Source organism: Vitis vinifera, chromosome 16, assembly GCF_030704535.1.
Source record: "Vitis vinifera cultivar Pinot Noir 40024 chromosome 16, ASM3070453v1".
In the NCBI taxonomy this organism is placed as follows: Eukaryota; Viridiplantae; Streptophyta; class Magnoliopsida; order Vitales; family Vitaceae; genus Vitis; species Vitis vinifera.
Genome location: NC_081820.1, coordinates 4341451 through 4361081, shown reverse-complemented (window position 1 = coordinate 4361081; position 19631 = coordinate 4341451). Strand labels below are relative to the sequence as shown.

At 33.0% G+C, this 19631-nt stretch overlaps 1 protein-coding gene across 2 annotated transcripts in view; it reads left to right on the top strand.

Annotated features, from left to right (window-relative positions):
- The window catches only part of LOC100249449 (structural maintenance of chromosomes protein 6B), a 97466-nt gene extending 78846 nt beyond the window's left edge, over window positions 1-18620 (top strand). For both annotated transcript variants that reach the window (XM_019226157.2, XM_002278077.4), the window contains 6 exons: window positions 3052-3131; window positions 3268-3346; window positions 3510-3567; window positions 13448-13545; window positions 13663-13757; window positions 18320-18620. In XM_019226157.2, the coding sequence (XP_019081702.1) occupies window positions 3052-3131; window positions 3268-3346; window positions 3510-3567; window positions 13448-13545; window positions 13663-13757; window positions 18320-18377 (468 nt within the window). In that variant the 3' untranslated portion in view covers window positions 18378-18620. The remainder of the gene's footprint in view (window positions 1-3051; window positions 3132-3267; window positions 3347-3509; window positions 3568-13447; window positions 13546-13662; window positions 13758-18319) is intronic.
- Window positions 18621-19631: the final 1011 nt, after the last annotated feature.

Genomic DNA, 19631 nt, shown 5'->3' with positions numbered 1-19631 from the left:
AATAATGACTATTTTAAGACTATCACCCAAGGGTAGGACCAACCCTATGTCTTTAGGGACTAAAACCCAAGGGCAAGACCAACCACATGCACCCACATCGGAGTGTCTCCCTCGAGGGCTTTAGGAACTTTCACCTAAGAACCCACGGTCCCACAAACAATATATCAAAGGATAGTGCATGTAGTTTCACATAAACACTTTCCACATATCAATCATTTTTTGGATATCATCTGTCATTATTTCATATCATTCTTGCAATGCAACCACACAATGAACCATTTCCTTAATACTGAACCATGAATCCTCATACCAATATATGTTCCAATATCGTTGCAACTTTTCAATACAATAAACCGAGATGCAGCGACACATTAAAACATTTCATGAAATCATAGAAATGACATGAAATTTCAATAAATGTTTGAAGGAAATAAACCAAGATACACCATGGAACTGCATAAAATTCCCTACCTTACACTGACTTCCCTTTTGTAATTCTTCTATGTAAGCGACCTTTACCTATTACAAGGAATTGAAATGAAACAATATAATTTAGGTTTCCTAACCATGAAAATTATACAATTAAAACTTATGACATTTTCTTTCTTACTAATTTTAACAATTTATTGCTGCTAATTTTAATTCTCATATTCTCTAATCTACATGCCCACAGGTTTTCAAATCAAGTTTAAAAATGAATTAAACAATCTTTACAATGCATATTAATGTTCCCCAATTGATTACCAAACACTAATTGTTTTTATTTTCTTTAAGCCTAATCCATTAGCAAGTCCCAAGTGTCCAAATAAACCTAATTAATCACATGCTTTACTAATCTATTTTTCAATCAAACCAAACTAAACAAACATGCATGCTGATTCTTTCATCAAAGATACTTAACTTAAAACACTTTAAACCTTAATTAATTTTGATTTATAACTAAAACATATTTATAACTAATTACACTCAACTTTTAAACAAACTTTACCATTAATTCATTTCAAAATATCATTAGGAACCCAAATATACCAAAATCACAAAAGTTAATCTTCTTCCTTACCTTAATTGTCTCCTTTCTCTCTCTAGCTTCTCTTCTAACCCAGGCTGCTGCAGAGATGGGCTGCAAATGAAGGCTGCTAGCCCTTATAAAGGGTTTGCAAACTGCTAAGCAAGAGGTGGCAGGCCATAAGGCTACCACCAACCTCAACTTTCCCAAAATTGTTGTTTAGTCCTTCAAGTTATCCAATATTAAACCTATAGTTGCCCATTAGTCCTTTAGGTTTGCATAACTCTAATCAGCCCCTAAGAACCTAATAAGCATGCTTAAGTCGTTAACTAATCTCGCTTAACCTTAATCAAGGTTTAATTCATAATTAAACAAGATTAGCATTAAACTAGTTTTAACATCTAATTAAGCACGTTCAAGGTTAAGTACTAAGATAATCATTATTACCTATTTAATTCATTAGTACTAGGTATTACACCCTAGCTTCAGTTGTTGATGATAGAGGTGAAAGTTACAGCCATCGAATCTTGATAGTTGAATCTTCCACTCAAGGAATTAATTTTGAGATGTCCCACATATATATAAACCAGCTGTTATATCTTGTTGCAAAAGATTTACTGATTAGTAATCAGGAATCTGGATAAAATAAGTAAATAAATAAATAACAAATAATTAAATAAAGAACTTGATTTTGTGTTCTTTGTTTTTGTTATCAAATGTGTCTGTCAACTTCATTAAACTTCAGTCATAGTTTCATTGCAAATATCTAGTTAAATAACTCCCAAATCTGAATCTAAATCGTCCCACTTAATTGAGCCAACAATCTGTTTCAAACTGCTTTATTTGTCTAGTAAAAATTATCATTCATTTCTGCATGAATAGGTAACCAGATTTTTTTTTTTTTTTCTAATTTGAAAAGGAAACAAACAATGAAGATAACCAAATAGGAGATGACTGGTAGCCTCCCATAAGTACGGTCTGGTTCTATTCTAAAATATATTAGCACCTCTTAAGGCCAAGTTATTTTCACTAGAAATCTCTCCCCTACAGCTCCTCTTGAAATCCAAATAGGAGATAACCAACATATGTGCAGCAGGCAAGACATAAGTATGGGGCGCAACCTTTGTTGTAACTCCATAGAAAATGGACAATGAAGATATTAGTGGTCAATGAAGTCCCCTGTCAAACTTTGTTTACAACAATCGGTTTTAATGACTTTGTAAAGTCTCTCTGGCTAAAGTGTGTCAGTATTGACTTATTATGCACCAATTAGCAAAGGCCTATAACTTTTTATGCTGCCTTTGACTTCCAAGTGAACTTGGCCTGGGGAATCTCAAAAAAGGAAATCTGTTTTAATAAAGAAGGATTTCAAGGAAAAGAGCTAGCTTCTGGAACCCAATATCTCTGATCTGGAACAAGGGAGAAAGAAGGACAGTGCAATTGCATTGGAATGTATAAGAGATCATCAATTTTTGGTACCTAAAAAATCTATGGAAACCATGGTTCCAAGAGGGGAATTATGTGAGAAAGAAAAGAAGCTAGATATTGGAAAACTCTTAGTCTAAAAAGGAGCTGAAGACAAGGGACATGGTGGTACAAGAGCTGCTCCCCAACAACAGATCTTAAAAGCAGCAGAAGAAATCATGGTAGCCCTGGTCATGGATCTTCTAGCACACCAAAATAAAGTTGGCATCCCACCCATTACTGTGCAAATTCTCCTAATTCCCTGATGCCACCAGGAATCTTACCAAACAAGGCTCTGTTTCTCACTGTGACCCCATTATATACCTAGGTCATCCATTCTCAATTGTTTTCTAATAACATGGTGATTCTCATTTACTATTTTGCACCTTTTTTTTTTTTTTTTTTGACAATGATGTTTTGGTTCACATTTTCTATTTTCAGTTACTATATTACTACTTTTTTTTACTGATGATGATTTGTTCCTTGTCCTTATCTATCTATGCTTTTAAAACACTTCCCCATGCTGTCATTCTTGTTCATTGGCTTTTCTTTATTTTTCTTTTATTCATTCTGAATTGCAGGCATGCAAGGAAGCCTTAGACCTGCGATGGAGCAAGTTTCAGAGGAATGCCACTCTTCTAAAGCGCCAGTTGACTTGGCAGTATGAACTGTTCTTTTCCCAATGCCAAATCCTGAACATTCTTTAAGATCCTTTTAATTTATTTTCTCACTTAAAGGGAACTCTGGTTTTTTTATTTAATTTTTTAAACTAATTAACTAATTAATTTTTCAACTAGATTTAATGCTCACTTGAGAAAGAAAGGGATCAGTGGGCACATTAAAGTTAGTTATGAAGAGAAAACCCTATCAGTGGAGGTAAGTGACTTGCTTCATACTGGAATTTTTTCAATTCACTTATTTTGCACCTAGGATTGCTAGTTGAATGAAACTGTATGGCATTTTCCTTTGATCTATATATCTAGATAGCTCAAGATTGGTTTTATTACTTTTTCGTGATACTTGTCATTCTCTTTATTAGGTAAAGATGCCTCAAGATGCATCAAACAACATTGTTCGTGATACTCGAGGGCTTTCAGGTTTTCTTTCTCAATTTTATTCACTTTTATAACATAGATTTCATACTATGTTTGTGCTTTTGGAAACTTCATCAAGATAAATCTATGGATTAGATTGATTATGGATATTTTTAATCACCGGGACATTTATGGGTTTGAGACATGCAAAGGTTGGGAAAATGTGGAATGGAGGCAAGCGTCACATGTTAGGGAGAGGAGAACAAAAAAGAATAAAGAAGAAATTGTATTTGTTTGTAAATATGGAAGTACTTTGCAAGCTGTAGAAGAGAGATTAAAGAATAAAAGGTAGAAAATTCTTCTTCTTAATTCTTATGTACAGAGACTCCTACACACACATATATATACAAAAATCCTAGAACCCAAATTAGGGACTTTCCTAAATTACAACAAAATCCCTTTGATTGCGGGATTGCCTAATTCTTTATTTAGAATCACATCTTTTCTAATTTCAATCTTCCACACTTCCCCTCAAGCTAGTGAATATATGTTTTTCATTCCCAGCTTGGATCTGTTTGCTTGAAACTTTGTACTTCTTAAACCTTTTGTAAGTATATCTGCAAGTTGGCAATCAATAGATACATAAGGGGTACAGATCAATCCACTGTTTAGTTTCTTTTTTATAAAATGCTTGTCAATTTCTATGTGTTTCATTCGATTGTGTTGCATTGGATTATGTGCAATACTGATTGTAGATTTATTGTCGCAATAAAGTCTCATTGGCCGATCCCATTTAATCTTCAAATCTTCCAAAATAATCTTTAACCATAGTAGTTCACAGACTCCTTGGGCCATTGCTCATAATTTTGCTTCTACATTGGACCTTACTACCAAACTCTGTTTCTTGCTTCTCCATGTCACCAGATTCCTACCAAGAAAGGTGCAATACCTAGTAGTTGATCTTCTATTAACCACAGATCCAACATAATCTACATCTTTGCATGCTTCAAGTACTAGTCCCGAACTTCGTTTAAACAAGATGTCTTTTCCTAGAGACCCCTTAAGGTACTATAGTACACGGTTAGCAGCTTACAGATGAATCTCTTTTGAATTGTGCATGAACTGGCTAATCACACTCATAGCATATGCTATATCCGATCTTGTTTGAGAGAGATAAATGAGTTTTCCTACTAGATTTTGATACATCTCTCTATCTACCACAATATCTTCCTTAGCTTCTCCAAGCTTATGATTAGGATATATTGGTGTGTTTGCTGGTTTACACGCCAGCTTCCCTGTTTCCCTGAGAAGGTTTGTTACATATTTTTGCTGAGAAATAAAGATTCATTGCTTAGAGTGTGCAACCTCAATTCCTAGGAAGTATTTCAACCTTCTTAACTCTTTGATTTCAAATTCCTTGGTCAAACATTGTCTCAAAGTGTGCTTCTCTAGTTCATCATTTCCCGTTATGTTGATGTCGTCTACATATACCAAAAGGGTTGTAACTCCCCTTGAATCTAAATGCTTGATGAACAATTTATGATCTCCCTAACTTTGTTTATACCCCATGTTTTTCATTACCTTTGAAAATCTTCCAAACCACACCCTTGGAGATTGTTTTAGCCCATATAGAGCTTTCTTCAATTTACACACCTTTTTAGTGGCTAGGTCACTGCCAAATCTAAGAGGAATTTCCATGAAAATTTCTTCTTCCAAGTCTCCATGTAGAAATGCATTTTTGACATCGAATTACTATAGATCCCAATTGTAGTTAGCTACCAATGATAACAGAATTCTTACAGTATTTATCTTTGCAACTGGAGCAAAAGTTTCTAGATAATCCACACCATATGTCTGAGTGTATCCCTTGGCCATCAATCTCGCTTTATACCTCTCTAATGATCCACTTGCTTTATACTTAACTGTATAAACCCATTTGCATCCTACTGGTCTTTTTCCTACAGGCAAATCTACCAACTCCCAAGTGTTATTTTTCTCCAAGATCTTCATTTTTGCATTCATGGCTTGTTTCCAATTTTCATTAGATAAAGCCTCGGATAAAGTGGTAGGAATATGGATATTATTCAAACTTGTAAGAAAACTCTTATAAGACCAAGACAACTTTTTGAATGACACAACATGGGAAAGTGGATACAAGGAACGTTTAGTACATTCTCTCGTTCCCTTCCTGATGGCAATAGGAAGCTCAAGTTCTGACTCGATTTGTGAAGGAAGATGAGAAATAGTTACCTCATTTCCAGAAGTCGGTTCAGATTCTTGGACTTGTATAAGTCTAGGGACTGCAACTTTCTTCCTTGAGTATACTTTGCTAGTCATTCAATCTTAGCAGGCTTAGTAGGTGACAACTCAAGTTCAAGGACAGGATCAATGGGTGATGACTCAGGTTCAAAGACGGGTTCAGAGACAAGTTCAAGTACTAGACCAATTACTTTAGGAGGGATCAATGAAATAGGAATACTGATCCTTGTCTTCCTTGAAGGAATTCTCCCTCTAAAGATAAGTAGTAGGAAAATAAGACTCACTTTCATTGAAGGTAACATCCACTAAGACAAAAAATTTTGGATGGTGGATGGTGGATGGTTACACTTATATCCCTTTTGAGTTGAGGAATATCCCACAAAAATATATTTTACTGCTCTTGGGTCTAATTTTCCTTTATTTGGACTATGAACATGCACAAAGGATACACACCCAAATATCTTAGGAATGAGATGGTTTGTGGTTCTCATATTAGGATAGAAAGATGAAAGTACTTCCATGGGACTTTTGAAATCAAGGACTCTGGAAGGCAATCAGTTTAGGAGATGTGTGGCAATGAGGATGACTTCCCCTTAATAAGATTTAGGCACATGATTTTGGAACAAAAAGACTCAAGTTAAAGCTGATTTTCCTTGAGAAGCTATAACACAAACCTCAAATGCTGAACATGAGTCTTGGAATCTTTTCTATAAATCAGGATGTCATCAAAATAAACTAAAACAAACTTTCCAATGCGTGGTTTAAGCACCTGATTCATGAATCTCATAAATGTGCTTGGGGCATTTGAAAGACGAAACAATATGACCAACCATTCATAGAGTCCATCCTTGGTCTTGAATGTTGTTTTCCACTCATCGCCTTCCCGAATACTTATTTGAGAAAACCTGAAACCCTACTAACATATCCAAGTGCTTGGTAGCCACTTTTCAAGTCAATTTTTGAGAAAACCTGAAACCCTACTAACATATCCAACATGTCATCCAGTCTTGGTATTGGAAATCTATAGTTAATAGTGATCTTATTTATAGCTCTACTGTCAACACACATTCTCCAAGTTCCATCCTTTGTTTGTGTGAGGAGAGCTGGTACAACACATGGACTTAAACTCTCCCGAATAAAGCCTTTCTTAAGAAGCTCTACAACCTGTCTATGAAGCTCCCAATGTTCTTTCAGGCTCATTCTATAGTGAGGCAGATTTGGAAGAATGGCCCCTGGCACAAAATCAATTTGGTGTTGCATTTTCCTTAAAGGAGGTAAACCCATCAGGCAATCCAGTAGGCATTACATTTATAAACTGATCTAACAATCCCTGCACACATTTTGGTACCATCTGAGGCTTGATATCTTCTTTTCTGACAAGAGCATAAATAATTCCAGCCTCCTTACTTTCCTCTACAAAGTCACTTACATTCAAAAATGAAGTTGAGCACTTATCTTCTTTCTTGGCAGCCACTTGATCTCTCATTGATTTCAACACAAACTTATTCTTTCCCAAGTAAAAAGAATAGGTATTCTTGTCATCATGGTGGACTGTTGGGAAGGGCAAGGATGCAATTGTGGTCCTTGATGAAGCTATCCATTACTTGAAATCATTGAAGCTCAAAGCGAAAGCTTTAGGACTTGATACTCCTTGAGATACAGTTTGTCTTGCCAGTAGTACTAGTAATATTGTTTGGCATTATTAGTATTAGAAGATGTTCATGGTTGCCCAGAATAAGTTAGGTAAACATGGGTTGGATGTGGATTTTTGCAAGATAAGGGTTTCCAGCAGAAGGGCTTGAAATTGGAAATAGTGGAGAAAGAGCCCGAACTGTGCTTTCCCAGGTTGCTTTTCCTCATCTTCAATTACAAAGTTTTCTTTATAATCTTCCTCCTGATCTTCTGCAAAATTAACTTGAACATCAAGTTTTCTCTTTGGACATTCATTCATCTATAGCACTTTATCAAAATTTTTCCTTGAGCATAGTTTATGTTTGGACTCTTTTTCCACCTGTTCTTGCAGGGGCTGTTCTTTGTCCTCCTTGATTAATATTATTTATTTTACTAGTTGTTGCACTACTACGTTCAGGTCAAGATTTCTTGGAAGAACCTCGATAAAATTAGGTTTCATTTTAAGAGCAAGCTGATAAGCATCATTGACCTTATATGGGTGTTGGAGGCTCACTTGATCTTGGATGGCCAATCTGAGACCATTGATATAGTGAATGACTTCCTGGTTTTCAGTTTCAACCAAGTTGCTTCTCTATGTCAACTGATGGAACTCTTGTGTATACTCCTTCACAGGCTTGTCATACTGCCGCAAATTCTGCACCCTTTGATACAATGTTTGCTCATAGCCTTGAGGCAAAAATTGTGCTTTTTGCCTATCTTTCATCTTGCTCCAATTTCTGAATTTTCCTTTACCCCTCATTTCTCTATCATTTTGATAATATTTCCACCAAGTAGAAGCTGCTTCTCTCAACTTAAGCTCCAACAAGCTTAACTTTCCTCTCCTCTGGCACTTCTTTCCAATCAAAATAATGTTCAATACTGTCAAGCCAGTCCACAAGCTCTTCTGGTTCCATCCCACCATCAAATTCTGAAATTTGAAGTTGCACACCATCCTCCTTTGAATTTTGTAGAGCCCGTGCTAAGCGATCTTCCCATCATTGAGGTCTCATATTTTGCTGCATCGCTCTTACATTGTTTTCTCTTTCATCAGAAGAGCTGTTACTTTCTATTTCAGATAACTAATGGAGTGTCCCTTCCTCTTCCCTTGGATGATCTGGTTCACAATTACAACCATTGCCACGATTCTACTTACTTCTTCAAATGGAGCAGCCAGTTGTTGGATTTGCTCCTGCAACTCTTGAAACATCTCTACTGTGACATAATTTCCACTCCTACGTCCTCTATGTTCACGCGCATTCCTTGCAGCCATAGCTTCCCAATATTGAGACCTTTTCGCTCTGATACCAATCTGATGTAAACCAAGTGCTATAATAAGTTGGTGGCAGATTGCTTACCTCTCACGCAATATGCAACGGTAGAGGGATTGGAAGATGCCACTAGGTTGACTCCTCAAACCTAATCTTCCAATGCTCAAAGCAGCCTTTCTTGTGAAGAGAAAATCTGGAAAAAAATTCCTTTTCCTTTCACTTTTTGTTGTTTTTTTCGGAATGAAAAAAAAAAGAAGGGAGGAAAAAAACTGATTACATCCCCCCTCCGAGACATTCATATTCTCAGCTTTCAACTACCTATCTATGTTTTGTAAAACTTCTATAATATTCCTTATACTTACTAGAATGATTTAATGTTTTTACATAACCTAGATTGACTCTAACTATGTACTTAATAACACCTAATTCAAAGAAAATAGAAAGATTTCAAAATAAAAAATAAAAAAACATATAAGCTTCAATCATGACCTCATCCAGACCCTTGTTAAGTCCTACTAAAAATGCATAAACACTGTCATTTTCCATCTATTTCATGTATCTCACATTGTCATTGGGGCAGTCCCATTCCTCATCATACACAAATCCAACTCTTGCCATAGAGTCATCAATTCATTGTAATAAACAGTCACTTCTTGATCTCCTTGTTTAGACTACCAAAACTTCATATGTTAACTCAAATATTTGGGAAGAATTTTCCACATCTGAATAGGTGTCACTAGTGGCGGCCCAAACTTTTTTAGTCATTGGTAAGAACATATAACGTTTCTTGATTGTTGGCTTCATAGAATTGATGAGCTAAGAAATCACCATAGAATTTTCAGATCTCCATGTTTTCAAAGTCGAACCATTTGTTGTTGGTTTCGAATCTTGTCACTGATGATACCTTAAATTTACCTTGTGTTGGATGTTGTGGGCTAATCAACACCTCAAGGTTTGGATCCCCATGGAGAGTTCTAAGGGCTTGTTTGGTTGCTGTTTTTGAAAACTGTTTTGGAATATAGTTTTTGAGAACAATTTTTTGTGTTTTTAGAAAAGAAAAAAAAAATTGTGTTTGAGAACTGAATTATGAAAAATAGTTTTTGTTCTCAAAAACAAAAAAAAAACATGTTTGGTTGAATTAATAAAACAAAAAACATATTTGAAAGTTATTTTTTTTTAATTAATAAAGTGTTTTCTTCCATTAATTTGATATTATAAATATAGAAATAATTTTCATATGCATTATTCATTTAAATTAAAAAAAAATTATTCTATTTTTAAATTTTTACACTAGTTATAATTTTCTTAAACAAATGATGACTTTGTAACCATATATAAGTATATTAATTTCAATAATTTAAAGAAGAAGAAAGGGATTGCGGGTGGGGGTGTGGTGGTTGGGTGGACCTTACCTTTGTGGAAATACAAAAAGCAGCTAAGAAAACACAAAAAAAAAAAAAAAAAAAAAAAAAACACGAAAAACAATCTATTTTTTGAACAGTAAAAAAAAACAATGAAAACATCTTTTTATTGTTATAAAAAAAGTGGTTTTTGAGAACGCGGAAAACACAAAAAACAAAAACACATCCCCTTCCCCAAACAAGTTTTTTGTGTTTTTTGTTTTCAAGAACAGAAAACGGTTCTTGAAAATAGGAACCAAACAGGCCCTAAGAGTTTTGCCATGAAAGGTTTCTCGATTATAAAAAAAAACAACAAAACAAAAAAAAGGGAAAAAAAAAACATAAAAATCTCAACAACCTAACAACCTAACGAACCCATAACTAATCGGATTTAATGAAAGAGAACAATAAAAAAAATAACAACCAAATCTTATCCTTATAAAATAGGAATTTGAATTTCTTTCCAAACTAACACCTAAATCTCATATTCTTAACTAACTCCTAAATCTTCGACGAATACTCTTAATACACTTTTTACAGATAAAGTTCATTAATGAAAATGAACTAGCAATAACTGAATAGTGGTATATATATAATCATTCCTATATATCTTAATGCTTATGCAAGTATAAGTTTCAAACTATAGGATATTTCAATTAGATTTCTTGTATGTATCAAATGCATTAAGTTTATTATGCAACACAAATCCTAAGTGACAAGTTTAAAATTCTTTTCACACCCCCACTTCTTTTCTAATTTCCATAAGCTTATAATGTTGAAATACTTAGCTTGCTTCATATTATGCTTATTTAATGGATTGGTCTTCACCATGCTATACAACCAATTTTTAGGAGAGAGACCATATACAATGATTAAAATATCGGGATATTTCGGCGAAATATCACCGAAATATCGATGTGTCTATACATATGGATACGATATATTCAATCGAAATATCGCCGATCAACGCGGATGCTCCCAAGAGTCGAACCCCCAACCAAAATGTTGGGGCCAGCATCCACCAACCATTAGGGCAAGTTTGCCCTTTGTTAATTACCATGCACCACACATATGTATATTAAAAGTGTTCATATACACAAAACATTAAAACAATCATTTAAACAACGAATTAATTATAATTATTTTATAAGTAAATAAAAATATTCCATTTAATTAAGTAGCAAAAGGTTTTAATATCATTAATATATAAATTAAATATTAAAAAATTATACATTTATTATCATTTAATACAATTCAATTAAATATATCATAATTTTAATATTAAATATATTTTAAAAAATTAAACATATTATAATCAAATATCACAATATTATTATTAAATAATATTTGATGTAATTTAATAATTAATGTACACTTTTATATATATATATTAATTTCTTCAACAAAACAACTTTAAAATGTCTATTATACTTCTAATTTCATTTATAAGAACTTTATTTTATATTTTCATAAGTTTTGATCAATTTTGGACCAATCGATATTTTGTATCAAAATATCCGTCGATATTTCTAATATATCCGTAAAATCGAACTACCAATATATCTGTGGTTACCGATATTTTTATCCTTGACTATACGTAAAATATAGCATGTATGAACAATTTATCCACATATTTGGACGGATATAATGTTGTTTTCGGTAAACACATAAGATGGATTGCCTATTTTGTTATGTAGATTTTGGCAGTGTTGTGCTTTTAATTTGGTTACATCTAAAGATGTGTTTAAGTTGTTACACAAGCATGGTATAAATGGTATTTAAATGATATATTTTGTACCATTATGTGCTCCTTCACCTTAGGAAAGCAAATTTATCTATTTGAAATTAGCATAGCTTTTTAATAGTGAATAAAAAGTGTACACATGTGATAGCTAGACTTATTTTGTCATGTTTATTTTGACTATGGATTAAAATATCGATGAATACAAATATATTGGTACTTGGATTTTGCAGATATATTGAAAGTATTGATAAAATATCGGTAGGATAGAAATTATTAAAAATTTATGAAAATGTTTAGAAAAACATTTAAAAATGATCAAATAAGCAAAAATATATATATTGAAGTTATTTTATAAGTGTAATTGATATAAATATGATCAAAGATAATGTTTATTAAAATTTTTAAGAAAAAATTAACTTAAATTCCTTTAATATATTTATATTCATTTATTTTAAAAATTTTAAAAAAAAATTAAACCGATTTACATAAAATATTTTATTTGAGATTTAGTTTCTAAAATTTAATTACTAATTTGTGATGACAATTTTTTGCTATTAACATTAATTTATTTAAATAATTAAAATTATTAAAAATTATATTAATAATTCATTTTATAAAATTAATTTTAATTTATAAAATATTAGAACTTCATTAATTTTCTTTATATTTTAGCAATTTTTGAATAAATTTATATTTTAAATATTTTAAAATAAAAACATTTAAAATAAAATAAAATTAGAAGGATAAATATAAAAAAAATAAAATAAAATAAAGTTAAGTGATAGTGATTTTTTAAAATAAGATTAATGAGATAATATGAAAATTAATTAAAAATAAAATGATAATATTAAATAAAAGGGTGATAAATTTAAAATAAAAGATAAATTGAAAAAAAAAACTCATTTAAAAAAATTTGGATAAATATATATATATTTTTAATATGGATAAATACTTTTTTTAAAAAAATGGGCCTTTTTGAAAATAAATTGTTAAAAAATTGGCGATTTATTAGCAATTTATCGGAGATAAATCGGTGATTTTTCAAAAAATCGTTGATTTTTTTGCTCTTTTTTTGCTTGTCTTCCCTTGCCCATGCGCGTGTGCTGTCACGCTTGATATTTTCGCTGAAAAATCAGCTAATCACCAAAATATCGGCGATATTTTGCAGATTTTTGGGCAATTTTTCCTTCAATCGATAATAGGTGGCTGATTTTGTTTCGGCCACCTCCAATATCCGATATTTCGCCAAAATATTGGTGAAATTTCCCAATTTTTCAAACCATGATTTTGACACATCAAGCACTCTTTAATTTTATTGTATCTAAAAATGGGACTTGATTTCTCATTAGAAAAAAAATAAAAAAATAAAAGATGGGACTTGATTGTTGCACAAACACAGCATGTGTGTGACTCTAGATACTTAATTTGAGTAGTCCCATACTCTCCCTCAAATGAGAAAGTAAAGATGATTCATTGGGTTGCATGAGCAAAACCCTTTATTTCTTGGGTTTTTTCCATTGGACAAAAATTTCCTTTCAGGGTTTTTGAATGAAGAATATTTTTGAGAGGTATTTTGGTATATTTCCCTTTATTTTTTATAGGTGGGGAACGCTCTTTCTCGACATTATGCTTTGCATTGGCTCTTCATGAGATGACAGAATCCCCATTCAGAGCAATGGATGAGTTTGATGTGTTTATGGTAAGTTCATGTGATATGGTCGATTGTAATAGCCAGATATCCAGAAAATGTATGGTGTTGTTGAAATGTGAAGCTAGATCATTTGAAAAGTTTTCTTATTTCTTGTTTCATCTTCAGGATGCAGTTAGCCGGAAGATCAGCTTGGACACCCTTGTGAATTTTGCATTGGCACAAGGATCTCAATGGATTTTTATCACTCCTCATGATATCAGGTGAAGGTCTTATGATTAAATGCTTTATCACTTGCTGTCCATTTGCAATATGGAATTTGTTTGGCATCACTTTGTACTGTGCAATGCAGTATGCAAGAAAACTCTTTCTTTTCTTCATAAATATACCGAGGAGCTGTCATTTTCTAACACCCTGCCTTTATAGATTTAGGCTCAAGGTCCCTTGGTCTGCCCAAAAATTTGGTCCTCAATCTCTAGTCTAACAGAAACCTGGGTTAATAATAACAGCAAAAGTGTTGTGTATTTTACATTAAACACAACAAAATTAGAGTCTGCAAAAAATGGCCGATGCACCAACCCAGGAGTTTTCTGGTCTAGCAAGGTCTTCTTTGAACCATTTGGATCTTGGTCCAGACCTCAACCCACCTATTTATGATCAGACCGTCTGGAGAGGCTTCGGTGACTTTAGAGTTTATCCATGCCTCACCCCACCCCACCCCTCAAAATATTCATAAATTAAAACACTAATTGTTCTTGCCCAATGAAAGACCTGCATTTTGCTGATTTGGAGAGAATTTTTTCTGTACATTTACTTCATAGATTGTACAATATTTATAATAGAGAAGAAAAAAATATACAAGGATTAAAAAGTTATACAAGGAAGAAAATAAAATAAATCCCTACAATCTATTCTTATCTTGTGGCAATAATAATAATTGAATTCCTATAATCAATGAGCTAAATATGACAGCTGCAAATATGCTCCTTGTTTATGGAAATTAAAATAATCAATTTCTAAAATAAAGGATCAACTAGAATCAAATATGAAATTTAGAAATCTTCGAATATACTTGTCAACAATCAACAGTCTCCCTCAAGTTGGAGCATAGATGTCTCGAATGCCCAACTTGTCAAGTATCACTTTGAAAGTCCCTTTTGATACTCCTTTTGTTAAAATACCTACAAGCTAATTCTTGGTCTTTACAAAAGGAGTACAAATTAATTCGTGTGTCAACTTTTCCTTGATTAAGTGTCTATCCAATTAGACATGTTTAGTGATCATGCTGGACCGGATTATGGGCAATGCTAATGGCAGCTTTGTTATCACAAAAAAGCTTCATTAGACCCTAAAAAATAAAACCCTACTCCTTTAATAAGGACTGCAACCATAACATCTCACATATACCATGAATCATAGCTCTAAATTCTGCTTTAGCACTTTTAGCTACAATAGATTGGTTTTTGCTATGCTATGTAACTAGATTCCCTTCCAAAAATGCTTAATTTCCTGAAGTTGATCTTCTATCCATTATAGATCCTACTCAGTCAACATTTGTATATCCCTCTACTTCCAAATGGCCATGTTTAGAAAATAGCAAACCTTTATGAGGAGCAAATTTTAAATGCCTGAGAATCCTATGTGTAGCCAACATGTTTGTTTTCTCACAAGGAGCATGCATAAAATGACTTACCACACTCACCACACAAGCTATATCAGGGCAAGTATGAGCCAAGTACATTAGCTTCCAAACTAATCTCTAGTATCGCTCTTTGTCTGCTAGTGTACCTTTTAAACTTTTGCTTGAGTTGTGGTTTGGTTCACTAGGAGTATAAACAAGCTTACAAGCCAACAATCCAATGATGTAAGTCCAAAATATATTTCCTTAGAGAAATAAAGATCCCCCACTTCAACCTACCAACTTCAATACCTAGAAAATATCGTAGAATGTCAAGATCTTTGATCTCAAATTTTGCCGCCAAGTATATTTTTAGTTTACTCACCTCCTCGCTATCTTTATGTGTCACCACAATATCATCCACATACAAGATCAAGACAGTAATCTTTCCTTTAAGTGCATGTTTGAAAAAAAGGGTGTGATCAGATTGCCTATGATGGTATTCATACTTTTGCATAGCCTGAGTAAATCTACCAAACCAAACTCTAGGTGATTGCTCAAGTCCATACAAGGAATTCCTTAATCTATATACCTTTCCCCCTTTTATTAGGTTAATGCGTCTAGATCTCCATGAAGAAGTCAAATTGTTGAAGAGGCCAATCTAGGTTTACAACCAAGGATAAGAGGACCCAAATGGTATTTATCTTTGTCACTGATGCAAAAGTTTCCTAATAATCTACCTCATATGCCTGTGTACAACTTTTAGCCATCAATCTTGCTTGAACCTCTCCACAGAACCATCTACCTTATGTTTCATTGTGAGTACCCACTTTCAACTGTCTTCTTTCCCTCTGGTAGCTTAAGTAGTTCCCATGTATCATTTTTTATAATGCTTTCATTTCCTCAATCATGGTAGCTTTCCATTTTGGGTTATCAGGAGCTTCTTGTAACTTTTATTAGGAATAAACACAAAGGATAACTGGTTTGAAACATTTTATAAGATGGAGATAAACAATGTGAAGACATAATGAGAGATAAGGTACTTAATAGTACAACTTGCAAAACCATTAAGAGATGGTGGTTTTTGCTCTCTAAAAGGATAATGAGTCTTGTTCTCTAGAGTTAATTGAGTTGACTCTTCAATAGAAGTATCAATAGAGAGTTAGGAGAAGGAATTAGTTGTTGTAGAAGCATTTAATTGGTAATTGGGTTGATCAAGAGGTGGTTAAGTCTTCTCCCTTCTTCAATATACCAATTTTATGGCTCAAGAAATCCTTTTGAAGTGGGTGCAACAGTTTCGAATGATGATAGCACATCCTAAGATTTCTCTTCTCCCTTAAGAGAAGCATCTAGATCTCCCCCTGAATTGTAAGCCTGATCATCAACAAAAGTAACATCCATGGTAACAAACGTCTTTTCTGAAGGTGGGTGGTAACATTTTTATCCCTTTTTTGTGGTAGCGTACCTTAAAAAAATGCACTTGAGCGCCCTTGGATCAAGCTTATTCCTATGTTATTTGTGTATATGAACAAAACAAGCACAACCAAACACTGTAAGGGGGATATGGAGACAAGTTGGGATAAGATGTGCTTTGGACAAGGATTGTAGAGGGGCTCGAAACTGAAGGACTTTTGAACGCATTTCATTCATGAGATATGTAGCAGTAAGGACTGCATCATCCAAAAGGATTTAGGAACATTCATAGCAAAGAGTAAGTATCTAGCAACCTCTAAGAGATGACGATTCTTACACTCGACCACACCATTCTGTTGGGATGTGTCAACACACAAAGTTTGATGAACAATGCCATGAGATTAAACCCTTATTCAAGTAGTCCCCTCCATTATCAAATCATAAAACTTGTAATTTATTGTTAAATTAGGTAAGAATCATTTGATGAAAGACTTAAGAGGACGAAAAAGACATAACTTTTCTCTTTTGACAGATAGATCCTTGAAACATGAGTCCAATCATCAATAAATGAAAGAAACCACTTAAGGCTTAAATAATTAATAACACAAGATGGTCCCCACACATTTATGAATAATTGAGAAAGGCATCGACGTTTTTTTTAGAACTTGAAGGTTAGGAAGTTTGATGATGTTTGGCTTACACAACTATCATAATGAAAATTAGATACTTGAACTATGGAAAATAAGGATGGAAACAATTTGTGCAAATAGCTAAATGAGAGATGTCCCAATCTTCAGTGCCATAACCAAATTTGTTCTTCTGATGTTGGCCTGCCCACTATGTGATTTGTGTGTCTAATCCAAATCCTGCCAATTCATATCCAACTAGTATAGACCACCTCTCTCTCTACCAAGACCAATCTTCACTCTTGTAAACAAGATCCTGAAAAAAAAATTGATATACAGAGGGGGCATTGTGATCCTGATGTTGGAGGTAATGATCATCTCTTCCATCTCCAGAGGGGCCAAACCACATGGATTCTTGCCTGTCTCTTTTATTTCTTCAGGCTTCTGCAGTTAGATCTAGTGTTTTGTTTGACATGTTTGAAGTTAATAATTACATTTTAGGCAGCATCATTTGTTCTGCACTCCACACTTATGGGTGCAAGGGAAAACATGAATACAAGGAGGTTTGATTGGTCAAAAATTGGATCCCAAATATCACTACTCAAAATCTTATGAACCCATAGGTGCTATATTGGATTTGATATTTTATTTCTTATTTAATATTCTTGTGCTTACTTGGCATTTGGGCTTGTTTTGTGTTCAAGGTTTTGAGCCCATTTATGGTGAGGACACATCGGTGTTCAGCTGTCATTTGGGTGATTTGCCCAAACTGTTGACAGCACTGGCAATATTGTTAATCTGGTCCCAATTGCTTCTTGAAACTTGGTTAATTCAAATGGCTCATTGATGCTCTAGTGTGACAATGATCTCACTTAGTTCTACCCTGTAGATCAGCCATATGGTTTGACTGTTCAATCTGGCAGTCACATCTTAGGTTTCTCATAATCCAAGATGGACCATTTGCGATGTACTGATATTTAATGAGATGACAATTTTCATCTTTATATCTGAATTTCATGTTCCACATGGCACCAAATACAGCAGTCAAGCGTGTATGTTTTTTCTGGATCTATAAAAGCTGGAAAAAATTTTGAAAACCAGATAGTATATGGGATTAATAAGGATGGTGATACTAACTCTTTCTTAACTTGTGGTGCTCATGATTCAGTATGGTTAAACAAGGGGAGAGGATAAAGAAGCAGCAAATGGCAGCCCCTCGTTCTTGATCATTTCCATCCTCATTCTCTGTTGATGTCTCTTCAGTCACATATTAACCACACATCTTCTATTTGGACTTTGGTTTGATCTTTCCTCTTTTTGGAATTAAAGTTGAATCATGTTGCCATATGCATCTCTATTTTGCTCACTTACAATTCACATGAATCTAATTTAGATTCTAAGTTATTGATACTGACCATCCATGGATCTTGTATATGAGAAATGTATGGAAATTGATCTGTTTTGCTACAGGAATTTTTTTTTTCTATTGTTAATCCCACTCATTTCATAGCAATCTGAGAGGTGTTAATATCTTAAGATTTTTGGTCATGTTTCACTGGAAATGGAATTAAGGCTATGTTTGGTTATCAGGTAGGGAAAGAAAAAAAATTGTTGAGGAGAATGATGGTTTTACCATAGAAAATATGAAAGAAAGTCAAGTATAATTAAATTAAAATTATTTAAAATTTTGAATATTTTTAAATTATTTAATCTTTATATAGAATTATTAAATAAATGAAAAAAAAATTAAAGTAACATATAAAAATAATTTACTAATTTTAAATAATTTTTTTATATTTTTTTCTATTATTTTCCTTTTAATTTTTCAAGAACCAAACAAAATCTTAAAAGATAGTATTTTTGAAGATGCATATTACATACTATCTTTCCAATTAAATAGTTGTTTTTTTATTTTATTTTATTTTATTTTATTTTGGGTTTTTCACCTTTTAAGAAAAAGCACAAATAGTTTTGAACTTTTTGTTTTCCCTATTTTCCTCAAAGTTTCAACTTTTCTCATGAAAATGATTTTTATTTTTCTTTGTGAAAATAAATTTTGTTTTCTTTTCTTTCTCATGTGTGGTTCAAATAAACTTATTTTCATAAAATAAAAATGAATTTGAATGTATTGAAGATGGTTTCAAACTTTTTTTTTTTTTCTTTGAAAGTAAAAATTGAAAGCGGTCTACAAAAAAGAATATAATCATTTTTTTATTTATAATTATGAATAATTAGAAACCCATTTAATGGGCCTTGGAACTTTTTCCAATAATGGTGTCTTCCTTACTATTCAAGCAGTTGAAGAGACAAGTAAAATTGAAGTTCATCTTATTTATGGACAAAGAATTTGGTGACTTGGAGAATAAAGTTACACATTCTGTATGTCAAGGCAGAGTGTTGTGATTAGTTAAGTTATTATTACCGAAATATATTTTACTACTACAAATTTAATTAAAGTAGTAGGTTTGGCAATGACTTGG